The sequence below is a fragment of the Echiichthys vipera genome (genome assembly GCF_963691815.1).
Source record: "Echiichthys vipera genome assembly, chromosome: X".
NCBI lineage: Eukaryota > Metazoa > Chordata > Actinopteri > Perciformes > Trachinidae > Echiichthys > Echiichthys vipera.
The window spans coordinates 1,742,045-1,767,412 of NC_139825.1; the positions used below are offsets into that span (position 1 = coordinate 1,742,045).

Sequence of the window (25,368 nt, forward strand, 5' to 3'; positions counted from 1 at the left end):
ATCTGTTGCTTTGACAGCAAAGCTGAAGCAGCCTTCTGGAGAAGGTGCTCCGCTGTCTGGCCAGTGTGAGTTGGAGAGGGTGGAGAGGATAATCCATGATGGATAACAGTTTTTTCAGTGTCCTCCTCTCCACCACAGCCTTCAGAGTGTCCGGTTTGCAGCCAATCACAGAGCCAGCCTTGCTGATCAGTTTGTTGAGTCTGTTGGTGTCGCTGGTTCCAATGCTGCTGATACCGTCGGGGCCTGCAGCCTTATGCTGGTGGAGTCTCTCCAGCTGTCTCCTAACCTGGTCTGCAGTTACAGTCATGCGGGGGAGGCTGCTGGTGTCTTCAGTGGAGGACTAGGGGTGGAGGAGGAGTTGAAGGTGGAGGAGGAGGAGGTGGAGGAGGAGGAGAGGTGCTGCACAGGAGAGCTCACAGCAGGGGATTGAGGGGGGAGGGGAGGAAGCATTTGGGGCAGTGAGGGTGTGTGGGGGTCTGGAGGTGTCATGGAGACAACAGAGGGCTGTGAGCTGAACCTATTAAAGAATCTGTTCAGCTCGTTTGCCCTCTCCAGGCTGCCTGATGACTGTCTGCCGCTCACCTTACACCCAGGGATCTGCTTCATACCAGTCCATACATCCCTCACATTGTTCTGCTGGAGTTTGGCCTCCAGCTTCCTTCTGTAGGCGTCTTTACAGGTCCTCAGCATATCCCTGAGTTCATGCTGCACTCTCCTCAGTTCCTCCCTGTCTCCAGACCTGAACGCCCTCTTCTTCTTGTTAAGAAGGGCTTTCAGGTCATTGGTGATCCACGGCTTATTATTAGGGAAGCGGCGTACAGTCTGGGTTGGCATGGTGATGTATTCACAGAACCTAATGTATTCTGTGATGCAGTCGGTCATGCTGTCCAGATCCTCTCCATGTGGCTCAACAAGTGCATCCCAGCTTCCTGATCAACTCAACTCTTTCCATGGGAGGAATGAGCAGGCTCCAGCTCCACCACCTTCTCCCTCCAACCCCCTCCCCCTCATGGACCCATACCAATCTGCATACAGAGCCAACAGGTCAGTTGAGAACACCGTCAACTTAGCAACTCATCACATTCTGAACCACCTGGAGTTGGCAAAAACATATGCCCGCATCTTGTTCATGGATTTCAACTCTGCATTTAACACAATAAACCAGGTCAAACTGTTTTATTAATTACTGGACATGAACATTGACACATGCATCTGCCATTGGATTCACAGCTTCCTCTGGAACAGGCAACAGAAGGTGAAGATCAACAACAATACATCCTCCTCTCTGTTCGTCAGTACAGGCACACCCCAAGGCTGTGTTCTCTCACCCTGGCTATTCTCCCTTTACACAAACTCACATCCCACCACAGTTCTGTCAACCTGTACAAATACATCAACATCACCAACAACCAAGAAACTGAATACCGGGCACAGGTCAATCAACCAGTGACCTGGTGCACAGACCCAAGACGCCAGCCATCCCCCAAAACTCCTGTGCTCATTAAAGGTGACTCCATCTCCATCACTGACATATTCAAACTCTTTGGAAGCCACATCAGCAACAACCTCAAATGGAAAACAAACGCAGAGTACATCTATTAAAAAAGCCCAGCAAAGACTCTTCCATCTCTGACAGCTCAAGAAGTTCAGAGTAAGGTCTCAGCTCATGCTCAGCTTCTACACAGCAATCATCGAAAGCTTCTTCACCTCATCCATCATACTCTGGTATGACAGTCTCAACTCACTTTCCGGAAAGAAATTACAACGCATCAACAGAGCATCCAAAATGATCTGCTTACCCCTTCCATACCTTAAATAACTTTACTGCAAATGGACACTTCACAGAGCCCATAAGATCATCTCTGATCCCACTCACCCTGCACACTACGCCTTCCAGTTCCTGTCCTCTAGGAGGTGGTACAGGACAATTGCCTCCAAAACAAACCGCTTCAAAACAGTTTCACATCCTCTGCAATTTATTATTTTAAACTCTGAACGGTGAGGAATAAGAATAAGCATGGACCTTATGTATTATGTAATGTGTCTGTCTGTATGTGTATCTATGTCTTGTATGTTTAATATTTGATGTGATGTTGGAACCTGTACCGTGTGTATAGACACCCACTGGGTGTGTGGAAGCGTCTAGTGCAGTAGTGTAGAGGTGTAGAGGTGCTAGCCGTTAGTGCCATAGAATTTCCTAAAAGACCAGGATAGCATCCTTGAGCCCCACCGCTCAAGGATGCTATCCTGGTCTTTTAGGAAATTCTAGCTTCCCAGCCAAGGAGCGACGGAACTCGTCCCGAGCAGTGGTGTCCTCCAGGCGGGCACAGTTCAGCCGCCTCCTGCTGGATCCACTCTTTCGGATGGGGGGACGAACCTTCAATGCTGAACATTTTAGCACCCTTCTAAATCAGAATTCTGATGTGGACTTGAACATCCTGGATGAACTGCCTGAATTTCCCCTAATTGAAAGCCTTGACCAGCCTCCAACTTTCCTGGAAGTCCTGTCAGCAGTTTGGTCCCTAAAGAACAACAAGTCTCCTGGCTGTGACAACATTCCGGCAGAACTGTTTAAGCAGGGAGGGTACCTCTGCACTAAAGCACTACATCGCTGCATCACCAATGTTTGGGCAGAGGAAAACATCCCACAGCAATGGCCAGATGCGAGAATTGTCACAATCTACAAAAACAAAGGTGACAAGGCCAACTGTGGTAATCACAGGGGAATTTCCCTTCCTGCTGTAGCTGGAAAGGTCCTGGCCAAAGTGATGCTTCAGAGGCTGATGAGCCACATCGCTGAGTCAGTTCTGCCTGAATCACAGTGTGGTTTTAGAAAGAACAGGAGCACAGTCGACATTGTTTTCATAACTCGGCAACTCCAAGAAAAGTGCAAGGAATAACACCAAGACTTGTATATGGCCTTTGTCGACCTCTCCAAAGCCTTTGACACCATGAAGCGAGACCTCTTATGGGATGTCCTCCTTCGGATAAGATGCCCCAATAAGTTTGTTAACATCCTCCGTCAGTTTCATGATGGAATGACAGCTACCGTGGCAATTGGAGGGCAAGATTCCACGGCTTTCCCTGTGACCACAGGAGTAAGGCAAGGCTGTGTACTAGCACCTGTACTTTTTACCAAGAGGTCTTCATCTCCACCCTCCTTTACAGCTCTGAAACCTGGGTCACTTACAGCCGTCACATCAAGTCCCTGGAACAGTTTCACATCCGCTGTCTCCAGCGTATCTTGGGAATCACTTGGCGTGACCGAGTGGCCCACACTGAGATCCTCAGGAGAACCGGCTGCTCAAGGCCACAATTCGCCCGGCACCAACTGCGTTGGGTTGGGCATGTCATCAGAATGCCCAGCACCCGTCTGCTCCACAAATGTTTTATGGACAGTTACACCAAGGCCAGCGCTCTGCAGGAGGCCAGAAGAAGCGTTTTAAAGACCAACTTAAAACAATGCTTAAGAGGTGCAAAATGAACCCTGACCATCTGGAAGACACAGCTGCTGATCGTAACAACTGGCGGCAGACATGTTTGGATGGGACTCGATCACTGGAAGAGGAAAGGATTGCGAGGAGACAGCAACAAATTTTAAGAAGAAATGCATCCATGGCTGACAGCAACATCAACACCATTTTTACATGCCCCACCTGCAACAGAACCTGTGGGTCCAGGATAGGGCTATTTAGCCATCAAAGAACTCACCGTTAAAGAAGTGGAAGTCAACATCGGACTCGACGGACAACCGCAAGCAAGCATGTTTAATATTTGATGTGATGCTGGAACCTGTACCAAGCTGTACTGATAACAAATTCCACCAGCCTGGCTGTGTGGTCATTAAAATAATCAAAAGAATCTACTGTCTTACTGCGTCCAACATCGGCAGCGATGGCGCATTACAAGAGGCCTTACTTGTGGAGCTCCTGCCACGTTTAAAGACAGAAAACCTTTCTGCCTTTGCCTTCAGGTCATGCCAGTGTGAATGTCAATTACTCGATTAATCCATTAGTTGTCAGCTTTTAACTTAATCGCCAGCTATTTTAATTATCAATTGATTTAATTGCAGGTGAATATTTTCTAGGTTCTTTCTTCCCCTGTGACAGCAAACTGAATCGATGAGACATTTGAGGACTTCACCTTGTGCTTTGGGAAACACTGACCCACATTTCTCACCATTTTCTAACATTTTATAGATCAGTCAGAGAGAGAGAGATTGAGAGAATAATCAACAGATTAATTAAGATTCATTTTTAGTTGCAGATCTATTTTCTAATCAGCATATGTCATTTTAAACACACGACAACAGATTAATTTATTGTCCATGTAGTTTGCCTGTAGCTGGACCTCAGAGTAATAAACCACTAATGCTATATGACTTTGATTTTGAAGATCAGGTGTATTCAGCTAAAACTCTTGTTCATGTATGCTGATTGTGTGTGTATGTATGTGTTTTAGGATGTGAGTTTTTTAAGGATTACAAAGACAGAAACTACACAGCAGAGGGTCTGGTCTTCAACTGGAATCAGGTATAGAGTTCTCTGAGTTGGTTCGCTCTGATCATACATTGACTTGGCTTAGTTGTATTAATGTGATGACACTGTGTCTCCACTGACAGGACTATGTGGACGCTCCTTTGACTATCCCCATGTGCTTTACTCAGAACTTGAACATTGACTGGACTCGATACCAGGTTCTCTTCTTTTTACACACACTACTGGCTGTGACTCACTTTTCTCTGTAATATTTGTGGTATGTCAGTGCCATCTGTTGTCCAACCTGTAATGTGCTTTGGTCATGATTCATAAGCATTCACAACACATACAGTGCCTATAGAAAGTCATGATACCCTTTTGAAATAGTCATTTTTTCTGTTTTACTGGCTGAAATGATAATACATGAAATAATATAGTTTTCCAGCATGATTTACACATTTTGCCTTAGCAGGGTTGGAAATGTGATGAGTCCCCAGATATAATTCTTTGTGGTGGCACCTTTTGCTTTAATTACAGCCATCAGTCTGTTTGAATTTGTCTCTACCAGCTTTGTGCACCTAGATTGGGAAGTATTTCCCCATTCTTCCTGCAGAACTCTTGGAGTTAAGTCAGATTCTGTGGTGAGTGGTGATGGACTGCACTCTTCAAGTCCATCCACAGATGTTCTGTAGGATTCAGGTCAGGGCTCTGACGAGGCCACTCTGGGACATTCACCTTCCTGTCCTTTAGCCACTGTGTTATGGAGGTGCATTTTGGGTCGTTGTCATGCTGGAAGGTGAACCACCTGCCCATTTTCAAGAGTCTAACAGAGGGCTGCAGCTTTTCCTTAAGAATTTGGGTGGACTCAGCATCCATTTTCCCTTCAATCCTGACCAACTGCCCAGTCCCTGCTGAAGAGAAACAAGCCCACAACATTATGCTACCACCACCAGGCTTCACTGAAGGGATGGTGTGTTTAGGTGGTGTACTGTGTTTGGTTTCTGCCAAACATAGAGCTCAGAGTTCAGCCCAAAAAGTTCAGTTTTGGTCTCATCTGACCATATCACCTTTATTCACATGGCATCAGAATCTTCAATATGTTTTTTTATACGAGATTCAGTGTGACAATTTTGTGAAATTGTTGTCACATGCACAGATGGACCAACCTCTGCCATTTGGACTTTAACTCCTTCAAGGTCACCATGGGCCTCTTGGTAACTTCCCTGATCGATCTTTTCCTGGCTCGGTAATACAGTTTGGAGGGGTGGCCCGATCTAGGCCAGGTCTGGGTTGAGCCATATGCCTTTCACTCCTGGACAATACTCTGGACGGTACTCAGAGGGATAGTTAAAACCTTTGAAATCTTTTTAGATCCTTTTCCTAACTTGAGCCTATCCACAACTTTATCCTGGAGTCTTTTTTGAAAGCATCTTTGGTGAATTCTTTGTGTTACCATGCACTACTAGGAGTTGAATCATCAAGGAACAGCGGATTTTATTGTGAAGTAAAATCAGAAACACCACAGTAGATGTCAGGTGGAGGCCAATTAAGTTGGTGTGTGATCTGGAAGATGATTGGTTATACCTCAGAATGTTTATCATGGTTATTCTAAAGGGACACATCACTTTTCCACCACGGCTATTCTACTTTTAAATATTTTATCAATTCCCAGACATTTTGGAAAAGAAAATAATTTCACCTGAATGTTGTATGGCAAAATGTGTTTATCACGCTGGAAAAATATATTTTTATATATATTATCATTTCAGGCTGTAAAACAACGAAAAAAGAGACTATTTTAAAAGGGTATCATGACTTTCTATGACTGTATACAGTAATAGTTATAGAGTGGTTTAAACATCACTAATTCATGCTCTGCTGCCAAACACAAAGACCATATGTAAGGCAAGGAATCTTTATTTATATAGCACATTTTTATTCCAAGGCAACTCAATGTGCTTTAATAAAGAAAATACATTTTATAAAAAAAAAAAAACAGTAAAAGAAAAGAAAAAAGATAATGTTTAAAATGATCTCCATTTATGCTCTGAGAAATGCGTATAAAATGATGATGCATTCATAAAAACATAGAGATTTGGTAAATAAACAGCCGGAATAAGCTGATGCTAGATATACTTCCGGACAGGAATATTATTAATCCAACTTTAAAAATAAAGTTGTGTATTTTGAAACGTACATCGTGCCCATCCTTTAATTTCGTTTAATTTCTCTGTTATCGTTTAATTTCTCTGTTATACCAACAATGTATTTGCTCGTACATTTGTGTGTTCAGTCGTGGGACCTTGTGGAGCAGACCCAGAACTACCTGAAGCTGCTGCTCCACATCATCAACAGTGATGGTAGGTGGTGCCGATTGTGTCTGTAAGTGTGTGCTGAGGGTTCATTTTAGTTTAGGATTGGGTTAAAATTAGAATATGGGAAAGTACTGACAGACTCCAGACTAATGACTAGTCTGGTTTACCGAATGTTAAGGCCACAATAAAAAGAATTTGGTACAACCTGGTGACCAGCAACATATTAAAGAACCCCATAATCCGGTGATTAGTTTTAAAGCAAGCAAAAAAAAGGTTTATTTTACAAAACTGCCAGATGATAACCAAATCTATGGCAGTCTGGAGGTCTGACAAAAAGGAGCAGAAGAATGAAAGCCTGGGTGCAAACTCAGTGTTTATGAATAAGAGCAAATTCACTTTTAAATTTTACATATGAATATTACATACAGAAATTATTTTTTGATTGTTTCTAGAGCTGTTCGTCAATTGGAGCGATTTGTTTAAAAATATGATTGTTGGTGAGCAATAATGTTATGGTGGTTTAGATGCTGGTGTGTACCATCTCTCAGAAATCTAATATTTCAAGGCTTAACTATTGGAAATCATTAAAAAATCTGTGATACATGGCTAGTGTGAACGTTACATTTATCATATTATGCTAAATCAACATTTATTTTGCCAGGTACTGCAGATGAAAATTAGCCTGCATGGCTAAATCTGGCACATTTACATGTGTGACTTTTTGCTCTTGTTAATTAATGTGCGTTGTCCCTTTTAAATAAATAAATCAAAATCAAACAAAATTCTATTTTATTTAATAAGGATGGTAATTTATTTTAATGGCCGAAAGGGCAACATAATGAATCTTACACACACTAACACAGAGGCAACATTCACAGAAGGAAGAGGAACGAAAGGGGAATAATATTTCAACCTATACAACTTATGTGTATGCTTTGTGCTTTGTTTTCTGTGTAGGGACTCTTCTCATGCTGCTGCAGAGGTTTGCTGTTATTTTCAGCAGTATTAGTGGTTAAAAAAGACATTTTAATGCCTTCACCGTGCTGCCGTGAGCTAACCACTGTTAGCCACATCTGTTAACAGTTGTTACACAAAAAAAATTGTCAAAGGTATTATTGATATAATGGCTATGGGCCGTATTTTAATCATGCTATTCAAAAAGCCTGTTCATGTGTTGGTGTTGAAGGTGCTGTGTGTTGTTTCAGATGAGAGTGGTCTCCTGGTGCACTGCATATCAGGCTGGGACCGAACGCCTCTGTTTGTGTCCCTCCTCAGGCTTTCCCTGTGGGCAGTAAGTTCTTCCTCTTCCATCATCTCATTTATTCTCCCCAGATGTCTCTGCATATGACACCCAGTCAGCCTGCAGCTCATTTGGCGACAATTAATTAGTGACTTAGTGGTCCATACGCCTTGGCCTCGGATCATCCTCATTCATACAACTAGTAGTTTTAATGAGCCTGTTCTGTATTGCCTTGATTAAAAATAGAATCTTTATTTTATAAATATGTAATCTTTTTCTAAAGACTTGGTTCACACTCGAAGCTTCTCATGGAACCACAGACCACACCTACAGTATGGAGTGCTTTTTAGACCGAGTAAGAAATCCAGTAGTTGTCCGGAGCTTTGTGTCATCATGTGGATGATAATGCCCGTAATGTTTGATTTACATGGAATGTTTGACGTTTCACTAATTTTTTTCATGTATTTTTCATCACAGGATGGCACTGTGCACACAAGTCTGCAGCCGGCTGAGATCCTGTATCTGACCATCGCTTATGACTGGTTCCTCTTTGGGTAAAAATAATAATTCGCATTATCACAATCCTAATTTCATGACTTCATGGTGAGCCATAAGTCACAGCACATTAGGTGGCATAAATACTTCAGAGGTGCTTTTGCAGCTTTTCTGTGCCATCTGTTTGAGAGTGAGCCTCACTGTCTTTGTCTGCAACGCATTATTGAAAAGTGACTGGTTAATGAAGCAGTGGAAGGGAGACCGGGTCAACATGAGACAAGTAGTATCACTCTTTCTTTGCTCTTGACCCCGTCTTTTATCCTCCCACTCCACATTCTCTCTCTTGCACGCACACACACACACACACACACACACACACACACACACACGTGCACACGCACACGCACACACACACACACACACACACACACACACACACACACACACACACACACACACACACACCCTCTCTTGTGGTTCTCCTTTCATAATTACCTGCATGATTTCTCCAGTTTGAGCTCATCTCGTAAAAAAACCCTTCATTGCCAGCTAGCCCATGTTATTAGACCTCAGCAGGCTTGCCCAAGCCCTTGGGACATTGTCCAAGCAGAAGACGTGCGGTTGTGTGTGTGTGTGTGTGTGTGTGTGTGTGAGATAGAGAAAGAGAGACTGAGATCAGTGAAGAAGGAGTTGGATAAAGCAGAGAGCCCAGAGGTGCTGGAGTTGCTGCCCTTCATCTCATTAGTCACAACTGAGTGATATTTGGATATTTGGACATGTTAATTATTAGTATTGATTACTATTGATTTCTGTATTCATTAATGGCCATGAACACTGTCAGCTGTAATCATTGTTACAAAATCACTCCCGAGATTATAGTTGTCCTTTCTGAACAATTCATTTCTGCAGTAGTCTACTTATGTTAAAGAGAAAAAATTAAAAGCAAATGATGGTGAAGTCTGTGACTTATGATCCGATTAGCCGAAGGACCAGTTTACCCTAATTCCAAAAAAGCAAATTGAGGTTAATGCTTGTCAGTACACTGAAAAATAAAATCAGAAATATTGTACAGTATTAACAATGGTTCAGTTAATCTGATATATAGTCTGATATACTATTTCTCTAGCAGCCATATGTTATTATCTTTATCAATTTTTTTCAAATAAATTCCAATAACGAAAAGAAAAGAAAATTAACTATGAATCCTCATACCAGGACGTAAAGGGAAAAGAAAGAGGAAAACATAATACAACACAATTCCATATTGTTATATTCATGTGGTATTTTCATTATTTGTACATTGTATGAGTCTCAAAGACACAATTCACATGGAGCAGAATCAAAAAGAGTCAATAGTCAACTGCAGAGGACCACTTCAAACCAGATCGAAACAAAATATATTGTAATAAATATTGTATAAAACGGCCTCATACTTGTATTATTAAAGAATGATTGTTTACTTTTAATAATGTATGTCATCTTTTCCAGAGGTGGAGTTATTGACTGTTCTTTGATCCAATTAATGAACTTTGATTTACGAATCCTCTTTCAAGTGAGAGAACTCTTTTTGCACGCAGTAAACGAAGATTTAAACAATATCTTTTTTAGGTGTATGATGTTTACCTGGGTGAAGAGAATGAGAAGTTGCAGCTTTTTACTCATCATTGGATCTCACTACTTTAAAAGTACCTGAACCAAAAATGTCAACTAATGCATGTTTAAGAAATGTCCAAAGACTTTGTAGCTGTGTCTTTACATGAACATTTTTTTTCAACGATTTTGTTGAGTAGTGCCACATAAATAAGCGGCGGCTGGCATGTAATGCAGTACAATTTCCTCTCTTTCCAGTCACATGCTGCCAGATCGACTTTCCAAAGGGGAGGAGGTAAGTTTTCTATTTTTTCTATGACTATGATAATAGAGTTTCCATTTACAGACAGGTGACTGACAGGAACGGGATATTACATGCATCAGGTCATCATCCTAAACAAGTGATAATTAATATTCCTTTTGGACAATGTTTGACGTTGAAACTAGGGATGCAGGATATATATCTGTACTGATGAATTATCAGCTCATATTGGGAAATGTATATTAGTATGTATTATTCTGATGATGAACTTATAACCGATAATACGAAGCTGAATTGCTTTCAGTTACCTAACAAATGCAGCATCTAAACACTCCAGCAGGTTGCGTCATGCACCTTTTAATGTTGGTCCGTGATTTGCCAAAAAACACATAGTTAGTAAACATGAACATGATCATTTCTTTGAGTTCTTAAGCAAAGCTCTATAAAATCCAACTTAGAAATAGTTTTTGTTTTTTGATGCATTTTACTAGAAAAAAACTAAATGAAGATTTGAAGAGATGGGCCTATTGTTTTTGTTGTTAACGATAGTGATATCAGTTAAAATTGATTTGAAAAAAAAAAAAAACTATATCATGCATCCCAAGTTGAAACACATTTCTAGCAATAAGTCAGAAACATGAAAAAATGTTCTGATATATGAAAGCTATAATGAACATATTTATAGCATATGATAAAGCACATGGAGTGAATGGGCAAAATCTGTTGGATCCTTTCGTTCCAACTCCAAACAAAAAAGGTAATTTAGAAATATTGGAACATACCAACTTCTAAACCAACTATACAGGAATCCCCAGCCTCCTGTCAAAGTTTTTGTTTTAAGATCTTCTCTACATAGAGCACCCAGAAAATAAGTCGTTCCTTACAAAATAAATATTTGGAAACTAAATGCTGAAGAAGCACACATTGGTCCAATACCTTACATACAAAGATTGTTTTTCATTAATTTTGATTTACATATATTTGGAGGTGTATATTAAGAAATGTTTTGTGCGTTTAGTTCTTGGACATGAACTGTGATTATTTGGACGTACTGTTGAAATAAATATTTATTATAGTATTAGGTGAATATATATATTTTGCTCTAAGCACCATGTAGTGTTAGATGATTATAAAGTGATTCTGATGAAGCCTGTGGAAAACGTGTTGTTTACACAGTTGCGCAAGGAATTAATGAATAAGACCCAAGCCTCTCACCTTGCAACAACAATGCTTTCTGCAGAGCCCAACCGATACACCAGCATGGCCAATACCATTGGCTTTGTCTTATCCCATGGCTTGGTATGCATTTCAGCCTATAAGTAACAAGAAAGCCATAGTCATAGTATGTATGACTACAGTTCCATGTGAAGTGACAGCTGCAGTGTAACAGTGTAATGGTTTACTTTTGATTTCTGTGTTTCCACTCTGATCAAAATGGTTGTTTCTCCCTCAGATTTTCTTTTTTTGCTTCAATTTTTTGAAGCACATTGTCTCAGAGAAGTTCGCAGCCGTTAAGAAACAGAGGTGTGTTCTTTCATTGTTTCATGTCTACTATGTTTTTTCTTTCTTACATTCTTGTTATTATAAGTGTCTGACTGGATTATGGAAAGATGGAGAAGTTGCTGTTCTCCTGCCATTATTTGGTGTGTAGCTACTGATGCAGATCAACACAGTAACCTTAGCTAATAGCATTAGCGTACTTTGCTATGCCTGTCTCCACTCTTGGAGCAACATTTTTCTGTAGTAAAATGTTCGTTTGTAGGATGTCTTCTCCTCTTTGTCTGGTAGTAGTGTCCCAGGTTAAACTGCAGACCTGAGGTGCAGTGTATCTTGAGTTATTAGGATCCATTTTTAGCACAACAAGAGACGACTTCTGCCGGTCTGTATCCCAAGGTATTGTTAGTCTATGAAAGCTGCATGAAGTGTAATTCCACATGTTGTTGGCACATTCAAGAAATGTAACCATATTTTTTAGATTAAAATAGTTAAGATAACACAAAGCTATGCTTCACAATACTCAATTTAATTTAATTTAAGTCAAGGAGGCTTTATTGGTATGGAAAACAAGAGTTAACTTCTCCAAAGAAATTTCATAAAATAATAAAATAAATAATAACTTCCCTCTCTGAAGTTCCACTCTGGTGTCTTCCAGCCACATCCCACAATACTCCAGAATAAGACGTACAGTGAGCATCTTTCTATAATCCAGTCATATGCTTCTGATAACAATCTGAGCCTGTCGGTGGCAAATACAAATGTTGGAAGTTGAAGTATACACTGGAGATCAATATTAGAAAAATTAAAACTTAATTTATTCTGAAATGTTGTTATTCTTTATTGTTATGAATTCGATACAATATCCACCGTGGCTATACCACTGCTGCACTAACATGTTTTTTAAATAACCAAGGCACTTCAACAAAAACCTTTATTTTGTGAAAAAAAAACAAAAAAACAAAACAGTTATCCAAATTAGAGAACACTTTCAGACCCTCCCAGTTATTGGTGTTAATCTGCACGTGGTGACAATTAACTTCATTGTTGGACACCCCTATTTACTTTGTAAGATGTCAGCTGCTCTAAGGAGACTGAAAACCTGAGACAGCAGGTTGTCCAGATGAAAGCCAAAGGGATGACCCTCTCAGCCATCAGAGAGAGGTTGGGCGTTCACACACTGTGATTTTAAGAAGATTGAAACTTTACAAGGACACAGATTAATTTAAGTCCCTCAAAAAGGCCGGTCGTCCACGTAAAACAAGTGCACGAGAGGACAGGATTATAAAAAGACTCTCAATAGGGAGTTGGTCTTCAGTTCAGTGCTGAACAGGACAATGATCTGTCTCTGCAAACAGTGTCTCATTGTTTAAGACTTTTTGGACTGAAAGCCCACTCTGCAGTGACCAAACCTCTCATCAGCAGAAATAATAAAAGGCTAGACTTGCTTTGCTGAGGAGCATATTGTGTGGACAGAGGAGAACTGGTCCAGAGTGACTTCAGTGATGAGAGGACGTTCAGTTTATTTGGGTCTGATGGGAAACATTATTTTCGGGGTAGGACTGAGGAAAAACTGAACCCAAAGTGTGTAAAGAAGTCAGTTCCATTTGGAGGAGGAAGTGTCATGGTTGGGGGGATGTTTTCTGTAGCAGGAGTTGGGCCTCTTGTACAGCTACATGGCAGAGTGAATGCAAATGTTTATGTGAACCTCCTTCAGCAACATGCTATTGCTGCAATTGTCTCCCAATCAGCTGCAATTTTAATGAGGACAATGCCCCCTGTAGCAGTTCACTGAAGCTAAGAATATTGAAAAAATGAAATGACCAGAGTCCAGATCTAAACCCCATAGAGAATCTCTGGAAAATCCTTGGCAACAAAGTAATGTGTAATAAACCCACTCCAGTTAGTGAACTGTGGAAGAGACTGAGTCAGAATGGACCATGATCAAACCAGAGCAGCGTGAGAAACTAGTGATGTCCTGTGGGCGCAGATGTGCTGAAGTCATTCAAAGCTGTGGCCTCTACACTTCCTTTATTTTTGAATCCTCTAGAAGATTTTTTTTTTTTGATATCTTCTCATCTGACACAATGGTTATTGTTCTCTAATTTTGGTCACTGCTTTTTATCACAAAATAAAGGTTTTTGTTGAAGAGCCTTGGTTATTTAAAAAAGCATGCTAGTACAGCAGTTGTATAGCCCAAGAGGATATTCTATCCAATTCTGAATAATAAAAAATAACAGTATTTCAGAATGAATAGAGTATTTATAATTTGTTCTCTAATTTAGATCCAGTGTATTGTCATTGTGTGTAGGTGCCCCGTTTCATAAAATTGTAGCCAGGTTCACAGCAAGCAAGCTGCAGCGGCCAAAATTCATACTAGGCCAATTTAAAAAAAGCTTTTTTCACGTACACAGAAATAGGGGTTAAGGGGTCCAGGTTGAAAAATACCATATAGTTATCTGTTGCAAAAGGTTAATAGTAACACTCATACAGGAGATAACAAACTCAGTCATTGTCCAGCTGATGTTGGAAAATGTATAGTGTGTGAATTCAATGTTCTTCCTCTCCTTTTGAGCTCTGGTGTTATTTCATCATTATTTTTTCTTTCAGAAGGAAGAACTCCCACTTCAAAGACAGTGATTTCACTGTGGACGATATCTGTCAGTTAAGTACGTCTCATACGTTCTTCCCTCCACTCACACAGGCTCACATACAGGGTACCAACCAACAAACAAATTTAACGTATTTCATCGTTATGTGTAGTTGTAATACAGCGACTTCTGTCAGCTGCATGTTAGTGTCACTTTACAGAAATCTGCATTTTACCTGGTGTTGTGTTTTAAAGCCGCTCTGTTAAATCTTGTTTTAGTGCCTCTGGAACCAAGGAATAGACATGATGATTGCTCTTCATCCATATTCTCTTCAAATTTTAATAGTATTCAGCCTGATGCCCTTGCACTGAAGTTAGAGCTGAGGAGTCCCTGACGCAGTGTCAATGACTGCTTTGAGCTCCAATCAAACTGTGAAACTAGTGCTGTCTAGCTGTCACTGATAAAATATGAATCAATATATTGTTACTGTATTGTACTGATCGCCTGTCTTATTGTGCTGTCAGAATATAGTGACACTCAGCAAATATGAAAAAGACGACTTCAACTTAAATCAATTTTTTGACAAATGGAGCGTTTGATTTGATTGTTTCCTGTCTAGTTCATGTTGCATCGGGTATCCTTAGGGTTGCGTCCTTTCTCTACTTCTGTATGTATAGAAATTATTGTCATTCTCAAAATGAGGCGTGGTCAGCAGAAAGTTAGAAAAGTCATTGACCAAGAAAAACCTACACCAAAGTAGAGCTTAGATCGGGCCTAGAAAATCAAGCACGACCCTACCCGAGCCAGTGCATGTTCTTTCCTGTTTTTATTTGATCTTTTACATCTCCAAGCTCCATGTTGCACTTTAGTTGCACAGCAGTAGGCCTGTTGGGATGTGGGCGAGTGGAGGAGACACTGGCCCTTGATAAATGCGGCGGCTGAATTGGATCGTCATTAACATGTTACGCCCTTAAATATTCCTGGTTCGGAGCCCTCTTCTACTGAGGTCAAACATCGAGATAAGAAACACTGGTAAGAAAATAAACTTTTCCGACACAGAGATCGGCATCCTGACATCCCAGATCGAGCAAAATAAAGACGTGCTTTTTGGCAGTCTTAAGAGTAGAATAAAAGGGGCCCATAAAAACGCTGTATGGAAAAGAATAACGGAGACGGTCAACCCGAACCAGCGCTCCACTGTGACCCGTGTGCGTGTGTGAGCACTGTTGAACCTGCGCTCCTGCTCTGTAGATGGGTTTGCCAGCAGGGTTATTAGGTATTCCGTTAGAGCATAACCTTTGTCACCTGGAAGAACCATATCAAAATGTTAATCATCGGATTCCTTGTTTGATTTAATGCAATTTATCGAGGCTAGCCACTTCCGAGGAGATGACTTTGGCTCTGCAGTGCGCCTTCCTGCAGCCGCGCACCAACACATTCATTCATTCATTCATTCATCTTCAACTGGTTGTCCCTGTCGGGGTCGCGGGGGGCTGGAGCTGATCTGTTCTGAAATATAAAAGAATCGTGTGTGTGTCCCTGGCCACCTGGCTGCCACGTTTAAGAATGACCTGTACATTTATCGAGTGGTAGTTTTGCGATTGATGAATGCGTAATCATTCATGGATGGTGCCTTCAGACGCACGAGTACAATCAATTGCTCCAACCACAATTTTTACTATTTATTTTTATTTGTTTTAAGAATCCGTTTTGATCTGTTCTTAATGTGTGACTGCTTATGCTTAATGACAGCTGAGGTTTGTTAATTATTTTTCAGCCAGATTTTGCTGTGCTGCACCGCAAATCCACAGGCTCAAATTTGCGTACATGATCTCAGACCTGACGTGAGATTTGATCGTAGCTCCCGCTCATGTCCAAATTGATAAATGCCGAAGTTTGCGTGAAAATGGTCGTACGCACGTTTTTCTGCCGTATGTTCGTTTGATAAATGATGGCCACTGTGCGCTGCGACATATGGCATCTTTTTTCTTTCTTTTCGGTGCTTTTGAACCAGTTATTTATTTATTTAATTCATTTTTTTGAATCCATGGCACAATTTTTCGGTTTTGTTTTTTATTTTTGGACAGCACATTCACACTCGCTGGGGTTTTTTAGTAGTAAGGTTAAGCTGCTGATAAAGACAGGTTTTATTTCAATGTGGGGTGAAGTAGCACACATCACTGTTTGGATGCTTCTGCTAGGTTAGTCGGAAAGGGGGGTGGTTTGTTCAAAACTGGGGGGGGGGGGGTTGTTAGTTCAGGTTTTTCTACTTTTCCAGATGTATGGAGTGGGTGTGTATCACCCCCCTTTTTTCTCTCTTGTTTTTTCTCCTTTCTTCCTTTTATTGCTATTTTTCTTTTTACATACTGAATTACTTGTCCTTTAATGTAAGTTTAAACTGTTTAAGGGTCTAAATAATCCAATTAAGCGTTGTAAGGTTTTGCACTACTTGCGCCACCTGTATGCTCATATTATTTACTTGCAGGAAATCCATTTAAAAGAGATAGATGGTGTTGGACTGAAGAAGAGCTGGGTCTGGAAAATATATCATTCCTTATTTTCCAGAGGTGATGCTATTCTTTAACATAGAGATATTCCTTTTGTTCATGTTAAGACAATCTCTGATTCTGATGGCAGGTTTATAGCTGTCATAGGACAAATTTTTGATGTAAAGGTGATTCTTGCTAATGTTTAAGCCCCCAACTGGGATGATGAGTCTTTTTTTGACATGTTTTCTCCATGCTACCTGACTTGTCCATGTATGATTTAATCTTAGGTGGTGACTTAAACTGCTGGATAAATCCATCCTTAGATCGTTCTTCCCCAACCTCAGCTACTCAGTCCAGGTCGACCAAAGTTTTTTTCCTCTCATATTTACCATACCTATACACAATTATTATTATTTTTTTAGTGAATAACAAGTTGTTATCCTCCATTTCCGACTGCAAATACGACTCAATCATTGTTTCAGACCATGCCTCCATTTCTATGAATGTTTATTTTCAGAAGTTTGTTAATCAAGACCACCATGGCTCCTAGATACACATTTATTATTATTCAATTTTTTTAAAATTGATTTTCACATTATACATTCACAAAAGAACTCAATACCCCAGACAAAAGGGAAAGCAAAAACAATAAATAAATGAAATAAAATATATATTAATTACAATAATGCAGTAAATATTAATAGTAATAATGATAGTAGTGGCTACACTATGTTAAGAGAAATTCATCTTCAAAGTTTGATGGAGATGTTTGCCAGACTTTATATCTATGTGTAGTGCCCCATGCAGTGAATTTAAGTTGTTTAAGTTTGAGGTGGGACATCACGTCCTCCACCCAATGCCTATGAGAGGGGGGCGTGACCTTCTTCCAACTAAGTAGTATCAGACGTGGAGCTACCAGAGTGGTCTATGGTATAGCATTATCTGGTATATCTGGTGCCTAGATATTGGTTTCTCCTGAGGGACGACCCCAAATAATGCAGTTAATGGGTTGGGACTGATAGCTTTATTAAACATGTATGAAAACGAATCAAATATATTTGTCCAAAATAGATCTAGTTTCTGGCAAAACCAAAACATATGACTGTGGCTAGCTGGGTCTTGCCTGCATCTGACACAAGTTGGGTCTGAGCCAGGGTAGAGTTTGGCTAGCTTACTTGCAGATAAATGTAATGTGTGCAGAACCTTAAATTGCAGCAGCCCCTGTCGGATACAAATTGAGGCAGAGTATACCAATGTAATCGCTGCCTGCCAGTTTATGTCTGAAATGGCGGTTCCTAATTCTTCCTCCCACTGCCTTGCTAAACGGTGAAGTGATTCGAAGGCAACCCTCTAAATATCATCATACAACACAGACACCAGACCTTTGCCAACACGATCCATGGTCAAACATTCATCTATCCTTGTACTCTGAGGGGTTGTCAAAGAGAAGTGTGTTTTAACATAACTGCACCTGTAGGAATCCAAAGAAATGTGACTGAGGGATATTTAAGTCTTTCTTTAGCTGTTTGAAGAAAATCAAGTGCCCTTCCTTAAAAAGGTCCATCACACATTTAACCCCTCTCCTATGCCACAATTGAAAAAAAGGATCTGTGAGAGACGGGGCAAGAATAGGGGAAGTGGCAAGAGCTTGTTTATGTTTAGAATTAAGCCTAAACTGCGATCATACCTCATACATCTGTGGTGAACAAGTTGAAGAGCAGAGTGAAACTGGATTACTCGAATACTGTTCCATTCGACACCGTACTGGAGAGTCATCATCTGATGCATCAGTGACCCAGAATATAAATTTGTGGATATTGGCCACCCAGTAATAATACAGAAAATTGGGTAGGGACAGCCCACCATCTCCCTTCTGTCTTTCCAAATATTCCTTCTGTATTCTGGGTACTTTTTTATTCCAAATAAAAGTAGATAAGAGCTTATTTAAGTCCTTAAAAAAGGATTTAGGTATAAAGATTTGCCTGGAACAGAAATAAAAATCTGGCAATGATGGTCATTTTTACTTGAGTTGATCCTTCCGGAAAGTGACAAAGGTCCTGTTTGGCTTTGTTAAGCACCATTTTGAAATTGCTGTCAAACAGATCCCTATACTTGTGAGTGACACAAACTCCCAGTTAAGTGAAACTATCCTTATTAACAGAGAAAGGAAAGTTCTGGAAGGACATCTGGCATGCTTTGTCATTTATGGGAAATAAAACGCTTTTAGTTCAATTTAACTTATGCTATCCTGAAATTTGACCAAGCTTATTAATGAGCTCAAGAGCAATAAGTATAGTAGTACATGGGCCTGAGAGAAAGAGGATAAAGTCATCTGCATAGAGAGATACTTCTGTAAATGTCCTGACCTTTGTACTCCAACCAGGTTAGTGGTCTTCCTCAACATTATTACCAGGGGCTCGATGGCAATATCAAATATCTGGGGGCTCAAGGGACACCCTTGTCTTGTCCCTCGGGAGAGAGGGGAATAATCTGATATTACCTTGTATGTTCTCAAGGAGGCATGAGGTGCTGCATTTAGAATTTGAATCTATGAACAGAAAGTAGGACCAAAGCCAAAGCGCGATGAACAGGTAGTTATATTCAAACCTATCAAACGCTTTTTGCGCATCATTATTAGCTCTAGCTCAACATTATTAATAATACTCGGCAAAGGTTGCTTGATAGTTGTCTGCCTGCGATAAAACCCGTCTGATCTGGGTGAATCAGTTTAGGCATAATTTTCTCCAGTCTACCAGCCAGTACCTTGGTTAGAATTTTATAGTGGTAAAAGAATAGTAATGAAATAGTAATAGAGAATAGAGAATGATAATAAAGAGATATAAGCTTGGGTCATAGTTGGGGGAATAGTTTTTTTTTTACCAGGACCTCTTTAAATACCTTTGATAGTAATGGTATTCATTTTGGGCCAAATGTTTTAAAAAATTCTATTGGAAACCCGTCAGTGTCGGGAGCCTTTCTGGGTTTCATTTTTTTTTAATTGCACTATTAATCTCTGTTTGGGTTGTACTTCTTTTCAATTCTGATTTGTCTGATTCATCAAAGGAAGGCATTTACAGTTTACTGAAGAAATTCTCTACTTGTTCCCCATCCCCTGCCTCCGACGTATATACATTTTCATAAAAAGACTTGAATTGGGCATTTACATCCCTTTAGTCTATAAACCAACAATATTACCTTCCCTGTCCTTTATCGCAGATATAAAACCAACCATTGCTGACTGTTTGGGTTGATGGCTCAAGAGGTTGATGGCTCAAGAGTTTACTGGCGTGCTCCCTGTGTTCATAAAGATTATGACGAGCTTTTAAATAAAGGTCCACAGCATTACAGTTTGTCAGAGAATCAAATTCTGTCTGAAGTAAAATTCTCTCTGTAAAGGTTCTCAGAGGGTGATGTTGAATGTAATTGATCCACCACTTTAATCCTGTCGATCAACTCGGTAACCCTACTACATTTCATTTAATTTTCACCAGCAGTGTAGGATATAACTTTTCCCCTTACATACGCTTTCATGATTTCCCACAGTGTGCAATAGCTTATCTCGGGGGATTCATTCGTTTCTAGAAATAAGTCTCCCTGTGTGTTTATGAATTCAAATTTTTTTCTATCCTCAAGTAGTCGTGAATTAACATGCCATGTACATTTAGAAAGTATGTTTTCTGGAAACCGAAGCTTCTAAAGTACTGGGCAATGGTCCGAAATGACTTTATTGTCGTATTCTACTTGAGTAATCATGAGTCGTAATTTTTTTTTATTGAATTTTGCAGACAAGTAGACAAGAAAAAAACATTACAGCCGTACAGTGTGTCTGCTTTAAAGTGAAAAAGAACAGTGACAAAAACAAACCAAAAAAACATCACAAACCCCACCATTCCTACCAACAGCCCATGTCAGACACGATCACAATAACCAACCAAGCAACCAAACCACATATAACATAAGTAGATAAGTAAAGTAAAAACATTTTTTTAATCTTAAAGTAATAGCAAAGATAAATTAAGTAATTCAAGGAGGAAAACAAACAAAAAAAATGGAATGGGGGCACTAGGAAGTGTCCACAGCATCATCAGAAGTAACAGTAAGACTGTTACTAATAGGAGCGAGCAGTTGGTCCCAGGTTTGGTGGAATGCTGTCAAAGATCCCCTCTGTGAAAACCTTAATTTCTCTAACCGTAGACATTGTAAAATGTCACGTATCCAACTGTTGTGAGAGCACAGATAGTGGAGCACAGAGTTCAAACTAGACATGATGAGGCAGCATTTAGCTGCTATGCTGCACACAACTGGAACAAACAACCAGCAGATCTGAAATCAGCCCCAACTGTGAGCACTTTTAAATCCAGGTTAAAAACATTTCTCTTGTCATGTGCTTATAGCTGAGCTCTTTTTAATAACTTTAAACATTAGCTTATTTATTTTCTCTTACTTTTTTATTCTTCTTTGCTCCTGCTTTTTACTATGTTTTTTGTTTTTTATCCTGTTTTTAAAAAATGTTTTGTCTTTATGTAAAGCAAATCGAGTTGCCTTGGTATGAAATGCGCTATAAATAAATAAAGATGCCTTGCCTTGAAGGAGCTGGTGATAAACACCCTCAAATATTTGAACCCCTTGTCAGCTGTTTTAAAGGGAATATCGATTGTGGGAGTGATCTTGCCAACTCATTCTGGTTTCTAAGCCAGATGGCTAACAGCTCGATGGCTATGTTGAACAACAAGGGTGAGAGCGGACAGCCCTGCCGGGTCCCACGTTTGAGAGGGAAATATGCTGAGCGGACAACGTTAGTGTTTACAGATGCAGTGGGGGTTAAATACAGAAACAGGCACAGCCAGGGTAACAGAACATGACAATGATAATAATTATGGTGGCAAACATGAAGTTGAACTAGTTACATGCATTGATGAGACATGAATGATACAGACGGACAGTATAAAAGCTCAGAGTATCAGGAACAGGATTATCCCCCGGGTGACTAGGTCTATAGCAGCATCATTAAGCATAACAAAATCAGCTTAGGCCCTGAACATACAGGCTGCAAGAAAAATTGAATGCCAATAACAACATAGCTAAGGGCTCGTGAGCCCTAGCTGTAAGCTTTATCAAAAAAGAAAGTTTTAAGTTTACTCTTAAATATGGGGACATTGTGCGCCTCCCGAATAACACTTGGGAGTCGGTTCCACAGGAGAGGAGCTTGGTATTCTGCTTTTGGAGACTCTAGGAAGGACAAGTAGCCCTGCACTCTCAGAGCCCAGCGATCTCGTCGGGTAATACGGTACTATGAGCTCTTTAAGATACGACAGAGCCTGACCAATAAGAGCTTTGTAGGTGAGTGTAGGTAGATTTTACAGGTAACCAGTGCAACGAAGCTAATACAGGAAAAATATGTTCTCTTTGATTTGTTTTGGTTAGTACTCGAGCTGGAGCCTTTTGGACCAACTGGAGAATCTTAACAGACTTATTGGAGAAGCCTGATAATAAGGAGTTGCAATAGTCCAGCCTAACAGTAACTAATGCATGCACTAGTTTTTCTGCATCTTTCTGAGACACATTGTTCTTCATTTTCACAATATTATGCAGGCTAAAATATGCAGTTCTTGTCGTTAGTTTTACGTGAGAATCGCTAATTGAGCTGACTGATCGGTTTCTTCTGGTTTGATTGACAAATATAATTGTGCATCATCAGCATAACAATGAAAATTTATGGAGTGCTTCCTTATAATATTTCCGGAGGGAAGCATATATGAGGTGAATAGAATCGGTCCAAGGACAGAACCCTGTGGAACTGACTCTAGTGTGCACTGAGGATTTGTCATTAACATGTACAAATAGAGATTTGTCTGATAAATAAAACCTAAACCAGCTTAATGCGGTTCCCTTAATTCCAATTAGATGCTCCAGTAGCAGGATGCGATGGTCAATAGTGTCGAAGGCCGCACTAAGATCTAATTAAACAAGTACAGACACAAGTGCTTTGTCTGAAGCTATTAGAAGGTCATTAGTAATTTATACCAGTGCTGTCTCAGTGCTGTGATTCACTCTAAATCCTGACTGGAAGTCTTTAAAACACTTATTATTATGTGAAAAGTCACACAGCTGATTGGTGACTAATTTCTCAAGGATTTTAGAGAGAAAAGGAAGGTTAGATATATGTCTATAGTTGGCTAGAACCTCTGGATCAAGAATGGGCTTTTTAAGAAGATGTTTAATTACAGCTACTTTAAAAGACTGTGGTACATAACCTGCTGATAAAGACATATTCATCATATCTAATACAGGAGTGCAGACTATAGGTAACACTTCTTTAAGTAACCTAGTTGGAATAGAGTCTAGGAGACAAGTAGAAGGCTTTGATGTTGAAATAGTAAAGGTTAATTTGTTAAGGTCAACTGTAGAAAAGCAGTCCAAGTATACATAAGGTCGTACAGTTGTTTCTAAGGTTCCTGGATCTGAAAATAATTGGTGCCAAGCGAGTTGGACTTAAAAGTTGTCTGTCTCTTAAAAGTTCTAATTTTGTCATTGAAGAAGGTCATGATGTTGTTACTACTGAGGGTTATAGGAATACATGGCTCAATAGAACTGTCGCTCTCTGTCAGCCTGGCTACGAGTAATAGGCTGCTCTGGCATTATGGAGGGGCTTCCTATATGTTTTACATGTTTCTTGCCAAACTAAGCAAGATTTCTCCAATTTAGTGCAATGCCATTTACTTTCCAAGTTTTGCAATACTAATTCACGTGTTTGTGAGTTATACCATGGAGCTAACTTCCTCTCTTTCATTTCTTCTTTTTTTAAAGGAGCAACAGAGTCGAGTGTTGTTCATAGTGAGCTTGCAACACTGTCAACAAGGTGATCAATTTCAGAGAAACTAACATTAGTACAGGAATCTTGAATATTAGGATAAGGCATTATATTAAATGCCAATGGAATCGCTCCCTTAAATTTAGTTACAGCACGATCAGATAAACATCTAGAGTACAAACTTTTGCCCATAGGTGAGTAGTCCTGTAATATGAATTCAAAAGTTATTAAATAATGGTCCGATAAAATAGGATTCTGTGGAAAAACTATTAATTCTTTAGTTTTCCACACCATAAGCCAAAACAAGGTCGAGGATGTGATTTAAACAGTTAGTAGGTTTATGTACGCTCTGACTAAAACCAATCAAATCTAATAGAGAGATAAACACAATACAAAGGCTATTATTATTATTATTATCAACGTCCACGTGAATATTAAAATCTCCTACAATGATTACTTTATCAGATTTAAGGACTAAATTTGACAGAAACTCTGAGAATTCAGTTAGAAATTCAGAGTACGGATCAGGAGCACGGTACACTATAACAAGTATAATTGGCTGCACAGGTTCCAGGTTGAATCTGAAAGACTAAGAACAAGACTTTCAAATTAATTCTAATTTAGTTTAGGTTTAGGGTTGATTGATAGGCCTGGGGTGGCACGGTGTAGTGGTGGATAGCACTGTCGCATCCCGGCTGGGGCCCTTCTGTGTGGAGATTGCATGTTCTCCCCGTGTTTGTGTGGGTTTTCCCCGGGTTCTGCGGCTTCCTCCCACAGTCTAAAGACATTCACGTGCTAGGTTTAATTGGTGACTCTAAATTGAACGTAGGTGTGAATGTGAGCGTGACTGGTTATCTGTCTCTGTATGCCCCGTAATAGACTGGCGTTCTGTCCAGGGTGTACCCCGCCTCACACCCAATGTCAGCTGGGATCGGCTCCAGCCCCCTGTGAGCCCGATTGGTACAAGCGGTTGAAGATGGATGGATGGATAATAGGCCTGAGTCATAAATAGCTGCAACGCCTCCTCTATAAGTATTAATACTGGGAGGAGTGGATTCATTAGGGTTAACACAGCTAGGTTTCAGTCAGACAGAGTAAATCAATATGGTTATCTGCTATTAGATCATTTACTAATACAGCTTTAGATGGCAGAGATCTGATGTTTAAAAGTCCACATTTTATTTTCTGATTTTGTTGCATTGTCGCAGATTTGGTGTTGATTTGTATCAGGTTTTTATACATAGCTCCTCTTCTGTTAATTTTGATTTAATAATTTAGATGACCGTGAGGTATAGGACACTGAGCTGGAAAGTGATCCACAGGGAGCGCGGAGAGGTGTGTAAGACTGCAACTCTGCTTGCTGTGCGTCTGTGGTAAGGGCAGCGCAGAGAGGTGTATTAAACTGTGATTCTGCATCCTGATCCCAACACTGGGTTGTTGTCAGGAGGTGGTGGTCGTGCAGGACCGGACAATCAGGTCAATGTTGACAGATAAAAGTCTTGACCCCTCCTGGTTAGGGTGCAGGCCGTCGTGTTTAAAAAGCCTGGGTCTGTTTTAAAACGCCGTAAAGTTGTCCACAAATGGAATTCTTTTCCCTAGGCAA

The 25,368-nt window shown here is 40.1% G+C and overlaps 1 protein-coding gene across 1 annotated transcript in view; it reads left to right on the forward strand.

The window, feature by feature from the left end:
* The window catches only part of mtmr14 (myotubularin related protein 14), a 95,061-nt gene that overhangs the window by 26,701 nt on the left and 42,992 nt on the right, over positions 1–25,368 (forward strand). The window contains exons 8-15 of the mRNA XM_083938910.1: positions 4,462–4,532; positions 4,622–4,696; positions 6,772–6,838; positions 7,999–8,084; positions 8,511–8,587; positions 10,377–10,413; positions 11,834–11,904; positions 14,485–14,543. Coding sequence (XP_083795036.1) covers positions 4,462–4,532; positions 4,622–4,696; positions 6,772–6,838; positions 7,999–8,084; positions 8,511–8,587; positions 10,377–10,413; positions 11,834–11,904; positions 14,485–14,543 — 543 coding nt within the window. The remainder of the gene's footprint in view (positions 1–4,461; positions 4,533–4,621; positions 4,697–6,771; positions 6,839–7,998; positions 8,085–8,510; positions 8,588–10,376; positions 10,414–11,833; positions 11,905–14,484; positions 14,544–25,368) is intronic.